This window comes from Myodes glareolus, chromosome 13, assembly GCF_982192425.1.
Source record: "Myodes glareolus chromosome 13, mMyoGla1.1, whole genome shotgun sequence".
Classification (NCBI taxonomy): domain Eukaryota; kingdom Metazoa; phylum Chordata; class Mammalia; order Rodentia; family Cricetidae; genus Myodes; species Myodes glareolus.
The window spans coordinates 77,483,218-77,499,733 of record NC_142038.1 but is presented as its reverse complement, the minus strand read 5'-3'; the positions used below and the strand labels follow the sequence as shown (position 1 = coordinate 77,499,733).

The window sequence follows — 16,516 nt, the reverse complement described above, 5'->3', positions numbered from 1 at the left end:
ATATACTTTTTGGTTTTAATTTTTTTAGATTTATATATTTTTATTTTATGTCTATGAGTGTTTTTCTTGGATGTATGTCCATGTACCACATGCATCCTGTGCCCTTAAAGTTCAAAAGAGGATGTAAATTCCTCTAGAATGGAAGTTGTGGGTGGTTGTGAGCCAACAGCAAGAACAGCAAATGAGCCATTTCTCCAGCCTCTACTTTTTATTTTTTGAAAAATGCTAATCAGTGGTAGAACTGCTTAGCATGTGAGGAACCCTGGATTTGGTTGGGGAAAAAAAAAAGAAAATAAAGTTAAAAGACTGCTATGAGTTCAAGGTCAACCTGGGCTACAGGCCCTGCCTGTCTCAACAAAAAACAAACAAACAAAACAAAGTATGGGCAGTGATATTGCTTCAGTTGGTAGAGTGTTTGTAGCCAATCATTCAGGAAATAGCCATGGGTCAAATCCCTAGCACTGCATAACCCAGATGTGCGAGCACACATCTGTAATCCTCACAATCCAGAAGTAGAAGCAAGAGGATCAGAGGGTGATGTGTTCAAAATAGAATTAGAAATTTAAAGTCATCCCTATTACATATTGAATTGGGATCAGGTTAGCCTGGGAGATACATGAGGTCATTTCTTTTCTTTTCTTTTCTTTTCTTTTCTTTTCTTTCTTTCTTTCTTTCTTTCATTCATTTTTTTTTTGGTTTTTCAAGACAGTTTCTCTTTGTAACAGCCCTAGTTGTCCTGGAACTCGCTTTGTAGACCAAGCTGGCCTTGAACTCACAGAGATCTACCCGCCTCTGCCTTCTGAGTGCTGGGATTAAAGACATGTGCCACCACTGCCCAGCAAAGGGAAAAAGGAAAAGGAAAATTTTTATTCTAGGTCTTCAGAGGTAGAGCCATTGAACAGAAAGAACTAACTGTGTGTCCAAAACATGTCTGAATTTCTAACAGTCACATTTTCTGTGGGTTTATTCTGTACTACATAGTGTTTGGGGGGGGGAGTCATGTTGTAGTTTTTGCTCTGTAACAGACCCTGGCAAGTCGTCTATTTGTGGAGATGAGATGGGAATACTCACACTTAGCCAGGAAAAGCCTGCCCTGCATGGAAGAGGACCTTCAGAGGGCAAGACCCAAAGACAAGTTCTACTGACCACCAGAGTGTGGTCTAGTTCTAGTTGATGTGCTTCACCTCCACAGGACAAATGAATAACAACACAAAATTGAAGGAGAAATTAAAAACAAACAAACAAACAAACAAACAAACTCCACATCTGCCAATCTCAATAAGCCTGGTGTATATAGGTAGGTCATTGGCCTGATGTGTCTGAAGGCCTCACAGAAAAACAGTCATGAAAATTTTGGAGTTGGAACAAACTTTTGCACTGTCTATGAGTTCTCTCTCATGGGCAAAGTTGTGATCAAAAATAGCAAAGCAGAGGCCTTTATCTCCAACCTGACAGTTAAGGGCAACAATATTGTTTTCTCTGCTCCATGCCTTCCCGGTGAACTTAAACAAAGGCTCTCACACCAATCCTTACAACGGGCTAGAAAAGCTATTTCACATGACCCCACAGAACTGGGATTCATCAAGTAGAATAAAGTATAGACAGCTCTCCATATCCATAGGACCTAACTCCATGGGGTCAGTCAACCAGGCACAGAATAAAAGTATTCAGAAAATGATTTCCAGAAATCAAAACTTGAATTTATTCAGAAGAGTACTGAAGTTACAGGAATGAAGTAGTTTACAGGAACCATGACTTAAGCATTATGAGTAACCTAGAGAGAATTTTAAAAAGGGGGGAGGGCTTTGGATGTAGCTTAATTAATGAACTGTTCGCCTAGTGTGCTTTGAAAGAAAATAATCCCCATAGGGAGGGGTACTATTAGGAGGTGGAGTTTTGTTGGAGTAGGTGTGGCCTTGTTGGAAGAAGAGTGTCACTGTGTGAGTGGGTTCTGAGGTCTCCTATGCTCAACCTATGCCCAGTAAAGAACACAGTTACCTTTCTGATACCTGCAGATCAAGATGTAAAACCCTCAACTCCTTCTCCAGCACCATGTCTGCCTGCATGCTGCCATGTCCCAACATGATAATAATGGATTAAACTTTTGAAATTGTAAGCAAATCCTAACTAAATGTTTTTCTTTATAAGAGTTGCCATGGTCACAGCAATAAAAATCCCTAACACACCTAGCTAGTATGCACCTTAGTTCAAACCCCAGAAAACACATAAATCTATAGGTTACAGTGGTGCACACTTGTCGTAACAGCACTCAGGAGACAGAGGCAGGAGCATCATTCTGATGCTTCATAGTCCTTGACTACTGTAGTGGTTTGAATGAGAAATGTTGAGGTTTTTCTGTATCCTCCATCGGCCATAGGCCATGTATACTTGGTCCCCAGCTGTTTGGGAAGGTTCTGAAACTTTTAGGAACCTTGCTGGAGGGCATAAGTCACTGGGAGCTGGTTTGCAAAGTTCAGTCCCTCTGCTTCCTACATGTGGATGAAAGTATGAGCTCTCAACTTAATCTGACCATCTGCTGCCATTCTTTCCTCGACATTATGGACTCCCACTCTGGAACTGTAAGCCAAAGTAAACTTTCTTCTTTAAGTTACTTTTGGTCACAGTGTTTGTTACAGCAATAGGAAAGTATCCAATAAAGCTACATAGCAAATGCATGGCCAGCCTGTCTAAATGAGACCTCGTTCCAAAAATAAACAAATAAAACCCAGAGAGCTAAAGAGAGGAAGGAAGGAAGGAAGGAAGGAAGGAAGGAAGGAAGGAAGGAAGGAAGGAAGGAAGGAAGGAAACAGGGAAGCCAGGTGCACTCATGGAATTATAGCACTTAGGAGGCAGAGGCAGGAGGATAGCACATTCAAAGCCAGATTGGTCTACATAGTAAGACGCTGTGTAGTATGATTAATAAAAACCCAGAGAGAGTTATTGGGGTCCTACAAGCCTGTCTCAAACCAACCAACCAACAAGCAAAATACAGGGAAGACAAGGGATATCAGTGGTCACAGAAATTCCTGGAGCCAGTCTTTTGCAGGTATCCAGGAATGACGTAACTGGCTTTTAAGACAATCAGGAACTGCAACTGTCATTCAAGCTGCCTTTCTCAAGTTTGTTTTAACAGACTCATGCCCTACTGACAGAGCTGGCTGGGCACACTAAGTTTTAAAACAAACCAAAGAAATAGAAGTACCAAGTGACCCAGAAGAAAAAAAAATCAACCAGCTTGCAAAGATCTGGGGGAGGGTCTCTCTCTCTCTCTCTCTCTCTCTCTCTCTCTCTCTCTCTCTCTCTCTCAACTCAAAAAATAGCAGATGGATGTTGTTGTGTGCCCATTTATCTTCTGTCATCTTTGGAGGAAATAGAATGCTGCTGCTAGTGCTGCTAGGAGCCAACCTGTCTCTTTTTGTTATGAAAAGTTTTTTAATTAGTAAATACTTAAATGCCATATTCCCCAAATCTCTGAGCAGTTGAGGGCTATTTATCAGGTGTAACTATAGTATAGAATCTGCCTGGAGAGAAAACTGCTTGCAATAGAGGGTTAATGGCAGAACTGACAATAGTATCAAACATCTTAATATATTTTAAATGAGGGTTGGATAAAAAATATAAAGTATTTTGTAAGGGAATTAAAAGTACATACCAGTTTAAAACATGAGACTTATTGTTTCTGTAGTCTGAAATGAGATGCAATGAATAGACAATTATAACATTTAACAGTAAACATAGGTGCACTTAAGTTACATGTATGAACACACATACACAGAGTGAACAGGAATTGGGTGAAGTGGATGCTCTTAGTGGGCCATACCAAAGGCATGCCACTGCAAAACACACATGCAACAGAGTCAGCAAGAGGAATTTAGAGAAAAAAAATAAGTAAATCAGGGGGTTAAAGATGGCAATGAAGTCACCTGACTTCAGTTAAGATAGTGGTAAGGTCACCCATGTAACAGAGTTAACAGAACCAGGCAGGAAATACCTCACTAAGAGATAACAGAACATGGTCACCAGACCTGGCTCTCAGCCAAGATGGCAGCAAAGTCAAGTGACCTCAGTCAAAATGGCAGTAGTTACATGTTGTATGGAAAAGTCACTCAGTTAAGATGGTGGTGAAGTCAAAAGGTCACCTGACCTCAGTCAAAATGGCAGCAGTCAAATGTATGGAAAAGTAACAATTTTTGAGCTGCAGGGATTTTAAGCTTAATAAGAAATGGAAAAACCACAATTTTTGAGCTGCAGGAATTTTAAGGTAAATAATAAGAGAGACCTAGAGACGTGATCTGCCCTGTCACTGAGCCCCATGCCACAAGCTGCAGAGGGGAGCAAAAAGCTGGAATTGAAAGCAGGAACCTAATGGATCTAACCAATCTTATTGACAGCAGTAGCGGTGACAGGGACAGTTTGAAGAAACTCCTTCCATTTGCCTGTGCGCTGACAGTAGCTAGAAAGCTCCCATAAAAGTGGAGCTGGCAGAACACTGGCGGAGTGAGGGTACTAGCTGAAGAAGTAGGGCATTAAGGCCTGTGGTTTTAAGACCTCTAAAAGGCTTCCATCTAGGGAGGGGTGGACATGGATAGCATAGCTGAAATCGTGAAAACTCACAAAAATGGTGACACCACAAGGCCTATAATGGGACATCTCTGCCTATAGGCAAGGTGTGAATCAGTGTCAACACTGTAGGACCCGTGGGAGAGCGTCCTCTGCCCCTGGGTGGGGTGCTACAGCCTGACTGGACTCAGTCGGGGTGACTCAGAATCCAGAGAGGCCAGAGGCTGCTCCAAGTAGCCTTTTATGGTGAGGGAAGAAAAGAAAAGAAAAGAAAAGAAAAGAAAAGAAAAGAAAAGAAAAGAAAAGAAAAGAAAAGAAAAGAAAAAGAAAGAAAAACTGAGGGACCCTGGGCCCCCAGTCGAATGCACCACACAGTGTGTGCAGTGCCAGTATGGGAGGACTGACCCTGTGTCAGTCCGGTCATGATTTTAGCTAAGGGAAGCAATCCAGAGATGAATGTCAGCGAAGGCCTCAGCCATAGCCTTAAAGACCGTAATTGGAAGCAGTCCCCCCATTTCCAGTAACACCAAAAGATTGTCAGGAGCTCACCGGTCAATTCGGATTCAGAAAAATGGTTAAGCTGACCAGAATGGGGGACACTTACCAATTGAAGCCGGTGGTGTGTGTAGAAATCATGCTGTAGAAATCACAGTCAGGCATAAAAAGTACCTTGTTCCAGATCCTGTGCTGCAGGTTCCTGAGCTGAAGCAGTCAGTAGGCAGTGGGCCTCAGAGCAGCCAGTCCCAGGCAGGCACGGTGCATGAGACCATGCTGCAGGTCTCTGGAGGTGGCTGGTCCTGGGAGTCGGGCAAGAGACAGAGACATGGATAGGCACGCCATGCAGAGTGAAGTTGGGTATTTGTTTAGTAGGTTATGGAAGTATGAAAGGGAAGGGGGAGAAGGAGAAGAGCAGAGAAAAAGAGAGAGAGAGAGAGAGAAGGGGAAAAGGGAGAAGTGGAGAGCTGGAGAAGACAGAAGTTGCCTCCTTGAGAGGGAGATGGAAAAGGAAGAGACTCATTGCAGGCAGGAAGATCTGCCTGCCTCAGGGGAGGAGGGAGGGAGTGGACGTGGACGTGGCTTGTCTCTTAAAGAGACAGTACAGATCATTACACTAATGCAAAGGAGAAAGGAGGTTGTTCTGGGAGATGGAATGCTAGGCTCAAAGAGCCATATATGGAAGTGTATGGAGAGACCTAAGTAGCCTAGCTGAAATAGAGGGGGAAAGTGCTGCATAAGGAGAGAATGAAAGTGAGTGGTGAATGAAAGGGAATGAGAATCATAACAATAGTTGTATCACTGACTACCAGTTGGAAGGGAAGCCCAAACTGGCATAGTTGGAAGGATTGTAGTGATCCCTGAAGATGCTCTCTCCTTTACTTTACACTCTGTTTGCTGGGTCTGGGCTCTCAGCTTCTGTACTCTAGATGTCCCTTCAGTGGGTCCTTCTTCCTCAGAATCTGCAGACTTGGCTACACAATAAGCTGAGGAGATGCAGTTTTCTGTTTTCTTATCTGCCCTTTGTGGACCCTGGGGCCGAAAAGGAGTGTATGGGTGGGCATGAGGAGACCACTTGTACTATAATCCACATGTGCTGTAGTGGTCTGTTTGGGTGGCAGAAGGGCTGAGAAGGGAAGAAGAGAAGTTTACGATGAGGATGTATTTGTAGGCAGGCTCTTGCTATGTAACTACTATATACAGGCTATTCTCAGACTCACTTGAAGCCCAGGTTGCCCTAAACTCTAAAGTCTTCTGTTGGGATTGATTGTATGTGTGAACCACCACACCCAACAACTTGAGAAACACTTTAAAGGTAGAAGCAGAGCCCGGTTGGGATGTAAAGCTTGAGTAAAATGGAGGAATCAAGGGTGAGTGGGCTTGTTTAGCTGTAAATAGTAGATGTCAGTACCAGGTAGAGTGAATGCAGCATGATTACAGGGGTTAGCTGCTGCCTGTGGAGGAGGGGAAGCTTATGAACCTCCTGGAGACCCTACAACCTACTTCCTCTAAGAGCTTTAAACTGTCTTTAGTTCTATGCTCCAGTCCTTTCCAATTACATCATTCTCTTTACGGCTTTTCCTTCACTCCCAGAGGTCCAACTCAATGCTCAGCTTCCCCCTGCCCCCAGTGTTTGACAAGAGAAATCTTGGTTAATTTATGTTCTGTGTTTGACCACAATCTTAGTCCTTGAACCCAGGTGAGTGGGAGTCAGAGAAGTCTCAGTCCAGGAAGATGTGGGACCCTACTTTGGGTCGAGCTCATTGCATGTCAAGTCCATGAGGCTGGAGAGAAAGTCATCTAAGAAAGTCATCCTTGAAACAGTTGCTGAACCTGTTTGCTCATCACCATCACTGCTTAATTGGTTTTGACTTTGAAATTCTTCTCTTAAAATTTTTGTTTTGTTTTTTTGAAACATAATTATCACTCTACTGCCCAAGCTGTCCTTAAATTCACCAAATAACCTAGGTTATTCTCAAGCTAGCAGACTTCTTGCCTCTTGCCTTTATCTCCAGAATACTGGGATTACAAGCTTGAGTCGCCTATCCTGGGTTTAGAAAGTATGTGTTTAAAATATACAGCATGAATTTACTTTTCGTTGTGTTTTGTTTTTGAGACAGGGCCTGAATCTGTAGCCCAGATTGGCCTCAAATCCATAGCGATTTCCTCTGAGGTAGTCCTGAGCTACCACATATGGCAAAATTGACCATCTTTACTTTTTGAAGCATGCAGTTCAGTGGTATCAAGTAATTTACAGTTCCTACCATATATCATCATAATTCTTCATGCTACCAATTAGAGGCTCTGTTTTCATTAAACGGCTCCCCTGCCCCTAGCTCTGGGCAACTCCAATTAGTCATTATGGATTGGATTAATCTAACTGCCTCATATAAATGAAATTCTTTTTGTCATTTTGCATCCCGCTTTAGTCATTTACCATACTGGCATCAAAGTTCATTCATGGCATAACATGTACCAGAATTTTTTCTTAAGAAAAAATTTTTATTAAGAGTTAATAATATCCCACTATATGTACACACCAAATTTTGTTTATCCAGTTGATCATCTATGCTTCTGTCTTAAGTTAGTAGTAAGGAAACTTTAAAGCAAAGCAATAGAAAAGGTCAGAATATATCACAAAGGAATAGTTGGCCACAAGATTGAAAATACTCAGAGGACTGCCCTACCTTTCAAAATGTGTTATTATTGTGTGCATTCATGATGTATGTGCAGGCTGTACATGCCTTGTGTACACATATGCATGGTGCATATGTGGAGGTCAGAACACTGCTTGCAGGAGTCAGCTGTCTACTTCAACCTTTCTGTGAATTCGAGGAATTTAACTTGGATTTCCAGTTTAGTGTCAAGTGTTTTTTTTTTACCTGCTGAGCCATCTTGCCAGCCTGGTTCTATCTTTTGACTATTATAAATAAAGATGCCGTGACAATGGAATACAGCTATCTGGGTTTCTGTTTTCAGTTCTTTGGGGATAACCCAGAAGTAGAACTCATGGTGTCTATGGTAATTTTGGGTTTCACTTTTTTTTTCCCCTACCTCTGCCTCCCAAGTGCTGAGATTAAAATTGTGTGCCATCATCGCTCAGCTGGGTTTCACTTTTTACAGATTACTGTTTTCCTCAGTGATCATACCATTTATCCTTTGCACCAGCAATGCCCAAGGCTTTCAATATCTCTACATCCTCTTGATACTTTTAAAGAATATGGGCAGACATAAGATAGGGCTGTATATTGTTGAAGTTTTTATTTATATTTCTTTAAAGAGTGATGGTGTGGTTCCTTTCTTGGTCATTTGACCATTTGTATGTGGGTATGTGTATATATGCCAAGGCACTTATGTGGAAACCAAGGACAACTTTCAGAAGTTGGTCTGAGCAAAGACTAGGGCCCACCTTGTCTTTCAGGCAGAGTCTTTTGTTTGTGTAACTGTTTATGCCAGGATAGCAGGCAATTCTCTTTCCTATAAGCTTGTTGGGAACCACAGATTCTCACGGTGGCATCCAGTTTTTACATGGGTTTGGGGTCAAACTCAGGTCACTAAGTGTGTTCAGCAAGTGCTTTTACCTGACGTGCCATATCCTTAGTCTCTCAATTTACATACCTTCTTTGGTTCTTTTTCTAGTATGAATGGTTGAACCCAGTGCCTCACTAAGTATAAACACAACAGCTTTACACCCCCAGTCTCTCACTTTAATTTTTTTAACATTTATTTTCATGTGTTTTTGTGTCTAAGTGCACCATATGCATGCAGTTCCAGCAGAGGCCAGAAGAGGGATACCATGAAACTGAAATTCCAGGGCTTTGTAAGCTGCCTGATGTGAGGGCAGGTCTTGTTCAGGCTGGTTTTGAACTCATGGCAATCCTCCTCCCTCAGTTTGCTGGGATTGAAGGTGTTAACCACTATATTTGGCCTCATGCATTTGTTTGTTTGCTTGGTTTTAGCTTTTCCTTTGAGACAGGGCCTCACTATAAAGCTCAAATTGGAGATGAGCTCATAATTCTCCTGCCCCTGACATCCATTCCAGTCCCCTGGCCTGGGAGTATATTGCTCTGGACTCCAAATCAAAGCATGCCTGGGGGGGGGGGGTCAGGACCCCACCCACAGGATATTTATGTAAGTGGACTCCCAGAAGGGAAACATGTGGTTTCGGATTTGCATGTGCTGCCCACTTTCCTGTCTCCCACTCGGCAATGCACTCAGCCATGCGCTCGATCACCTGAGAGCACCTTACCTCATATAACGACGGGTATTTTAATTTGGTTTGATCTGACCTTATTGGATTTCTTTGTGCCGGCGGAGCTGCCCTCTTATTATTTTTTTCCTAACAGTCATAATTTGAAATTTAAAAGCAACTTATTAATTGAAAAAAAAATCGAAACCAGATCCAAGAATCTTTTCATTTTACTTCTGGAAATCAGTTGAACAAAGAAGGCTTTGTCAGTACAACACTAGTAAACACGAGACCAGTTCTCAACCTGTGGGTTGAAATGCTTTGGGAGGTCCAATGACCCTTTCACAGGAATTGGCTAAGAGCATTCGAAAACAGATACTTACAATTCAAAATAGGAACAAAATTACAGTTATGAAGTAGCAACGAAAATAATTTTATGGTTGGTAGGTGGAACTGTCTTAAAGGGTCTTTGTAATAATCTGTTCTGTCCCTTTAAGAGACAAGCCATGCCCACTTCCGCCCCTGTCCACTGAGGCAGGCAGATCTTCCTTCCTGCCTGCAGCCTGAGTCTTTCTTCCTTTTCTGTCTCCTTTGAAGAGGCAGCTTCTGTCTCCCCCCCCCCTTTCTCTCCTCTACTTCCTTCCCCCTCCATAACCTACTAAATATCCAACCTCACTCTGCATGGCATGCCTATCCATGTCTCTGTCTCTTGCCTGTTGCTGTGTCTCCCTGCCCGGGAACAGCCACTGCTTGGGGACCTGCAGCCATCCCTGCCCGGAACTGGCTGCTATTGGAACCCCCTGCCCACTGCCTGCCACCACATGGCCTGCTGCCTGCCACTGCCGGGGATCCTGCTGCGTTTTTTATTTAAACCATTTCAGTCCGTGGTAGCATAGGGAAGCTTGAGAACCACTGCCTGACAACCCAAGTCCATGGCTCGCTCCTAGACTTCCACTTGTCCTGCAAGTAGACAAGGCAGGTGAGATATTGAGAGGCTTTAAGTATAGCCTTCAAAGCGTATGTGTGTTTCTTTCTCTTCTTTAGAAATGTACAAGTTTCTCCCTTATGTTAAAGAAAGACTTTAGAATGAAGAGTAAGTATGAAATGTTTTTGCACATTGTTTAATTTCTGGGTACCACCTTTTACTAGAGCAAGGCCTCCCCTGCTTATAATGAACTAATTGTTAGGAATTTTTCCTAACGCGGGCTCTCTGTGGATGCAAAAATCCCAATCAAGCCAAATCACAGCAAGCCAAATTAAAAAAAAAATCCAGGTTTAATGGGATTCCTGTGCTTTCGGGTGACCCCGATGGGAACCGTGAGGCCCCTAACACGACCACCAGGAGGAAGGAAAAGAGACCAGGAGGAAACTTTCCAGGGAAGCAGTTTAAATAGACTGAAGGCGTTGTCAAGATTTTGGCGGGTAACAGGGACGGGGCCTCCATCTTTGGAGGGTCTTACACTAATGGTTGACAATCTAGAGCTACCAGGTCTAAGCAGTCTGAATAGCTTCAGTCCCTGCCCAGCCAGTATTTTGTTGCTTTTTAGTAAGCTAATGGTTAAAAATGACAGTATGTCATTTGAATGGCTGAGGATAGGTCCTCTGCCCCTCCCCCAACACACACATTAGGAGCTTCCACATTATTGGTGACTGTTAAGGGAATTTAGGAAGTCTCACATTTAGGTCTCTTTTTGTGATGCTGAAACAGGAGTCAACCTGATAGTTGGGCATGGGGTCGCGTAGCTTCTCCAAGAAAAAAAGAAGGATTTTTTGTTGTTGTTGTTGTTGTTGTTGTTGTTGTTTTAAAAGAAAAATTAAACGAACAAAAAACCTCTGGAAGAACCTAAGGTTTTAAAGTTGTATTTTGTCCCGAGTTCAGTAGGGACAGTGTCTGGGCTCTTAATGAGACCGTGCAGCGGGATTTTGCAGCCAACACCATTGTATATAGGCACTTGCAAACTTGAACCTCCTGGACCTCCACGTCCCCAGAGCCGTTTGAAAAAAAGACAGCCTTTCCCCGCCACCCCGTGCCCTCACTGCTCCCCAACTTTCTGCCCTACAAATGGTCTACGTTCCAGTAACAAGTCTAGCAAGTAGCGCCTTCCATACACGCCGAGGGTGAAGCACGGGCCTCCCCGGAAAGGGGCTGTTCTCTGTATTTCTCCGGGATGCAGGTCTGCTAGGAAGAAGAGGGATCCGCGAGGGCAGCAGGGTAGTCCCGGAGGACCAGGAGCTCGGCCGAGGGCGGGGCGGAGGTTGCCGAGGGACGTGGGCGCGGCCGCTAAGGCAGCCAGGGGGAGGGGCGCAAGGGGGATGGGCGCCTCCCAACCCGGGTGAGAGGCGCGGCGGCCCCGTGGCGGCAGAGTGTGGAGGTGGGCGCGAGGGTTGGAGCGTGTACGGCTGCCATGGGCGTGCAGTGAACGACGCTGGTGCGACTTCTCCGGGAGGCGCGTGTCCTCGGTCACCATGAAAGGTAGGGCGGCTGCCGGCTTCGGGGCTCGTGGGAAGTCGGCCGAGGTGCGGTCAGGGGATGAGAGGCGAAGGGAGCCGAGCGCCCAGGTCTCACACAGACACCGGGACGCTGTGCAGCACAGCCGTAGCCCTCGAGGCTAAGGTTGGGACGCCCTCAGGCGCTCTCCTCACCCTTGGTCTCCGCAGAGTTGTTTGGAAGTCCCAAGCCGTTGTTTACGGATTCCAGTTTCTAACTTTGTAATTGAAAAAACATGCGGAGGAAAGCTAGGCATCGTCATTCTTCCGGGTGGGTTTGCGGCTCTTGCCACTCTCCCGGTGACCCTTCTGCTGTCCCAGCAGTCGCAGTGCCACAGGCCGGCTGTTTTCCCGGGAGTCTGGACGTCCTCGTTGCGCGCGTCGCGCATCTGGCAATGATTAGGTGCCCGCGGAGTTCAGCTGGCTCGGAAAGTGTATTTGGCATCATTCTCCCTCGGATCTACTGACTGGAAAATAACTGCTCCCAGTTCTGCGCCCATTCCCTGCGCCCCCCCCCCCCCGAGGGATAGTTGTCCCCACGTGTTCCCAGCGGGTGCCAGAGATCTTGCGGGTATTGATCCCCTAGGTGGTATCCTCTACAGGCAGGTTTTTGGAAGTGTCAGATGTTATTCTTGCCTTTTAAAAGAATCTGGAGAGGACAGCCTTGGGGGGCAGCCTTCAGTGCAATGGAAACGTGCGGATTTGTCAACAGAACCTTGATTTATGTGGGAGATAAATAATTACAGTCGGGACGACCGTGGGGGTCCTTAAGGAATGGGTGGACGTGGTGTTTATGCAAGGCAAGAGTTCCCTGTTTGGGACTGGAGTGTTACACAGTTTTTTTCCCAGCATGGTCCCGAGCTGGGTGTGAAATGCCTTCCGAGTTTTCAGCTTCTCCAGGCAGCGTTGCGATGGATCTGAGGGTAGCCCCCAAGAGCTCAGAAAGTAACTTTGCTCCGGAAGGTTTCTGTGAAATGCAGTTTATGCTGAACTACATGGAATTCACTACAGTGAATTCAATCGCCCTCCAAAGGAGTTGTATCTTCATTGGAGGGGTCTCAGGACCCGGCAAGAAACCGTGCTGTACTCCAGATGCTTAGAACCTTGTCCCAAGAGTAGGATACTCAGAGCAGACTCAAGAGAGAACTTGAAAACGCTGTGACATGCTTTCTCGCTCCGCCTCCATTTCTCTCGCCTTATTTACAACTTAGAAAGTGTTTGTGTTTCTTAGCTAGGGTTCCCTTACCCCTCAAAGCGGGAACTGAAATTAGACCCTCTCCTGAACTACATCCGTTACTCCTCTCTGCTTTTTAGTTAAAGACAGGAAGACAGGGTTTCACTAAATTGTTCAGATTGGTCTAGAGTCCGCAAGGAAGTAAACTTGAGAACCTCCTGTCTCAGCCTCTAAGATCCTTGGGTTACAGTTGTGTCATATGACTGATTCCCAAGGCAATCTTTTTGCCAGTCATTAAGTCTAGCAGTTTCTCAACTCGTGGCAAGACAACCCCCACCTCTCTGCGCTCTCATCAGTTCCATCTTGGTGCAGTAATTGCAATTTGGGTCTTCAGCAGGCGCAACTCTGAAATGCAAATCACAACTACAGGTTTTAAACACATTTTGGGTGAGTCTATGTTGGAAGCCCTGGAGATGGCTCTTGTTTTATCTTGTGGTAGGAGCCCATTAACACTCCCCACCCCCACCCCAATCACTTTCTGCCTCTGTTAGGGAGACTGGATCCAGGGACTGGTGAATCCATATGTAGGCTAGCCATTTTGAAAGCCTGTTTTGTTTTAATAATTGGTTAATTAATTAGAGAGGCCTTATTCCATAGCCCAAGCTGGCTCCTGATCCTTTTATCTCAGCCTCTCCAGTACTAAGATAACAGGTGTGTGCCAGCATACCCAACTTGAAGACTTCATTTAATTAGTAGCAACAGGGTCTTATTATGCAGCTCCGTCTGCTGTAGCTTTCATCTGCCTCCCTTCACCTCCTGAATTCTAGGGTTTCAGGTGCTGTGCCTGAGACATCAGGCTTAGCTAAAATTTTGATATACATACTATATTGACAGTGCTGAAGGTTGAACTCAATCCCTCTCCGGCCAGTGTAACTATTCTGACACTTAGCCATAAGTAAGTAACCCAACAACAGAATCCTTGGGATACTAATTATGCCGTGTGATTAATTCATTTAACTTCATTGGAATTTGATTTTCCTACTCCAGAGGTTGAGGCATGAGGATTGGTATTAATTACAGTGAGAACTTTACTGGTCAGTACTACCTTTTTTTCCCTAAAATTTCCTAATTGGTGTAAGTAGTGAAGACTGTTGAATACTTACACTGTGATCAGCCTTCTCTACTCACAGTTTCTACATCTGAAGACTCAACTGGGGATTGAAAATAAGTGAAAAAAAAACATGTCTGTGTTGAACATGTACAAACTTTTATCTTTATCATTGTCTAAAGACACAGTGTAGCAACTATTTACAAAATATTGATCTTGTACTAGGCATTGTAAGTCATTTAAAGCTGATTCAAAGTATATGAAGTACGTATATTAGTTATAGACAGTACTGTGCCTGGTTTGTTTGTTTTGAGACAGGATCTCACTCTAGCCCAAGTTGTCCTCATTCTCAAAATGGTTCTCCCACCTCAGCGTTGAGAATGATAGGATTACAGGTGTGCTCTACCATGCCTGGTGTATTATTTATTTATTGAGGTGTTAGAACTTGAACCCAATACCTCCCACATTTTAAACCTCTTCTCTGTGTTAGCCTCAGCCCCAGCCTAGAACCATTTTGTATGAGGGTTGTGAACACCCTGTAATTTGGTGCTCTTTGGGGTTCGAGTCTTTGGAACCAGTCTCTGACTAATGAGAAACTCATCTTTAGCGTTCTTTAGTTAAACGGAAACTCTGGATGCTGTCAGAATCACAGAGTTTTTCTTGCTGAGGCAAGACTCTTTAGAATATACAGTTTTCTAATTCTAATGTTTAAACCCTGGTCAGATCTCTGCAGCAACCCCATTCCCTCCCCTCCCCACGCCCTTCCGCAGACAAGGTTTCTCTGTAGCTTTGGCACCTGTCCTGGAAGTAGATCCAGGCTGGCCTCAAACTCACAGAGATCCGCCTGCCTCTGCCTCTGCCTCTGCCTCTGCCTCTGCCTCTGCCTCTGCCTCTGCCTCTGCCTCTGCCTCTGCCTCTGCCTCCTGAGTGCTGCGATTAAAGGCGTGTGCCACCACTGCCTAGCCTAGCTAGTGACCCCATTCTATATATTCTGTATGGCTCCAGTCTGCTACGCCCCAGAGCACCACCTGCTGGTGGAGTTCAGCAAATATCTGTATCTGCTCTTCCCTTCATCCCTGAGGTCTCACGTGCCAAAATAAAGACACCATTCTATATTTCCAGAAAAAAATATCTTATTCCATGGTGGCCGTCTCCCAAGCTGAACAAAATATAGTTTGTTTTAATTTATTTACAGTTTCATTTTCAATTATCTCATGACACCATAAATCTCATGGTTTTCGTAGTTACATTCTTTAAGGAAGGAATTCAACTCCTTTGGAGTTAGGTGTGTCTTGTTCTCAATGCTGAGAATATTGGTGAGTTTCAGAGCAGAATCACTTGTTGCCTAAGAGACGACTGAAAATAGCTAGGACCACATGGGACTACAGAGGTCCAAACCATGATTCTCATTTGTCAAAAGGAGGCAGTCTAAAGAGTGTTTGGGGGCTGGAATGTAGCCTGCCAGTAAAATGCTTGCCTAGAATGCACAAAACTCTGTGTTTAATCTCCAGTAAGACAAAACTGGGCACGTGATGACTCCCAAGGTGGAAGTAGAAGGTTGCAGGTTCAAGGTCACCGTAAGCTATTCAGCCAGTTTGGGGCCAGCTTGGGCTACTGAGACCTTGTTGGGAGGGGAAAGGCAACAGCAGCCTTTCTGTATTTCTGTATATAACATTTGTGAGTAACTATACACTGGTCAGCGATCTGTTTCTTCCACCCTCTGTTTTCTCACACACCAAATCAGCTTGCTTTCTCAGTGATTCATGAAGGTTCATGTACTGAGTGGGATAAGCAAACCAGCCTATAATGGTAAACTTCATGTACTGGAACACCTGGGGACCTGTTTTCTTCAGGGAAGTGGAAATGCAGGGAGGCCTCTTCTCGGCTGGTGGGCATCTCAGCTGCCATTCCTTTGCAGGGCTAATTTACAACTTAATTATGCTTTTGACTTTTCATTAGTTTAGGGATACTTGGCATTCTTAAGCCTTGGCTTAATTATTGTTAAGTATAGATCTTCCCTGTGGTTTACTATATAATTTCTCAGAATTTCCCACGCTGTTCCTGGGCCCCTAGCTCTTTGCCATGGCGGCTCATCACCAATGATGGTATGGCAGGAAAAGCTGGCATATGGCAGATTTCCATGCTGGGCTTTAACTGAATGACTAATTTTCTAATAAATGCTGATTCTCATTACAGTATTATTTCTAATCCTCCAATGCCAGGGTATTTAGACAGGCCTTCAGGTATTAGATTTCAAATGGGAAAACAGATTCAAGTTTAGTGATTTTAAAAAAGTAAATTTAGGTCATCCCTCTTGGAGGCTTGGGAGGAAGGGGTGAGGTTTCTGGAGAGGAAGCTCAGAGTGGTGGCAAACCAGTGGTAAACCAGCCCTCCTGGCAGGCAGTCTGTGCTGTCACAAAGCACAGCCTATCTTAGCTTCCAGAGATTCAGCGGTGGCTGCTGTGTAGGAGGAAAGGGAACAGGGTCTTGGGTTGGAAAGTGA

The 16,516-nt window shown here is 44.5% G+C and overlaps 1 protein-coding gene and 1 long non-coding RNA gene across 2 annotated transcripts in view; one reads left to right on the top strand and one right to left on the bottom strand.

Annotated features, from left to right (window-relative positions):
* The window catches only part of LOC146891850 (uncharacterized), a 59,713-nt gene extending 54,167 nt beyond the window's left edge, over positions 1-5,546 (bottom strand). Inside the window, exon 1 of the long non-coding RNA XR_015005291.2 lies at positions 5,165-5,546. This is a non-coding gene — a long non-coding RNA (uncharacterized LOC146891850). The remainder of the gene's footprint in view (positions 1-5,164) is intronic.
* A 6,011-nt stretch (positions 5,547-11,557) lies between these two features.
* Colec12 (collectin subfamily member 12) overlaps positions 11,558-16,516 on the top strand; it is a 176,405-nt gene continuing 171,446 nt past the window's right edge. The window contains exon 1 of the mRNA XM_048447998.3: positions 11,558-11,717. Coding sequence (XP_048303955.1) covers positions 11,711-11,717 — 7 coding nt within the window. The 5' untranslated portion in view covers positions 11,558-11,710. The remainder of the gene's footprint in view (positions 11,718-16,516) is intronic.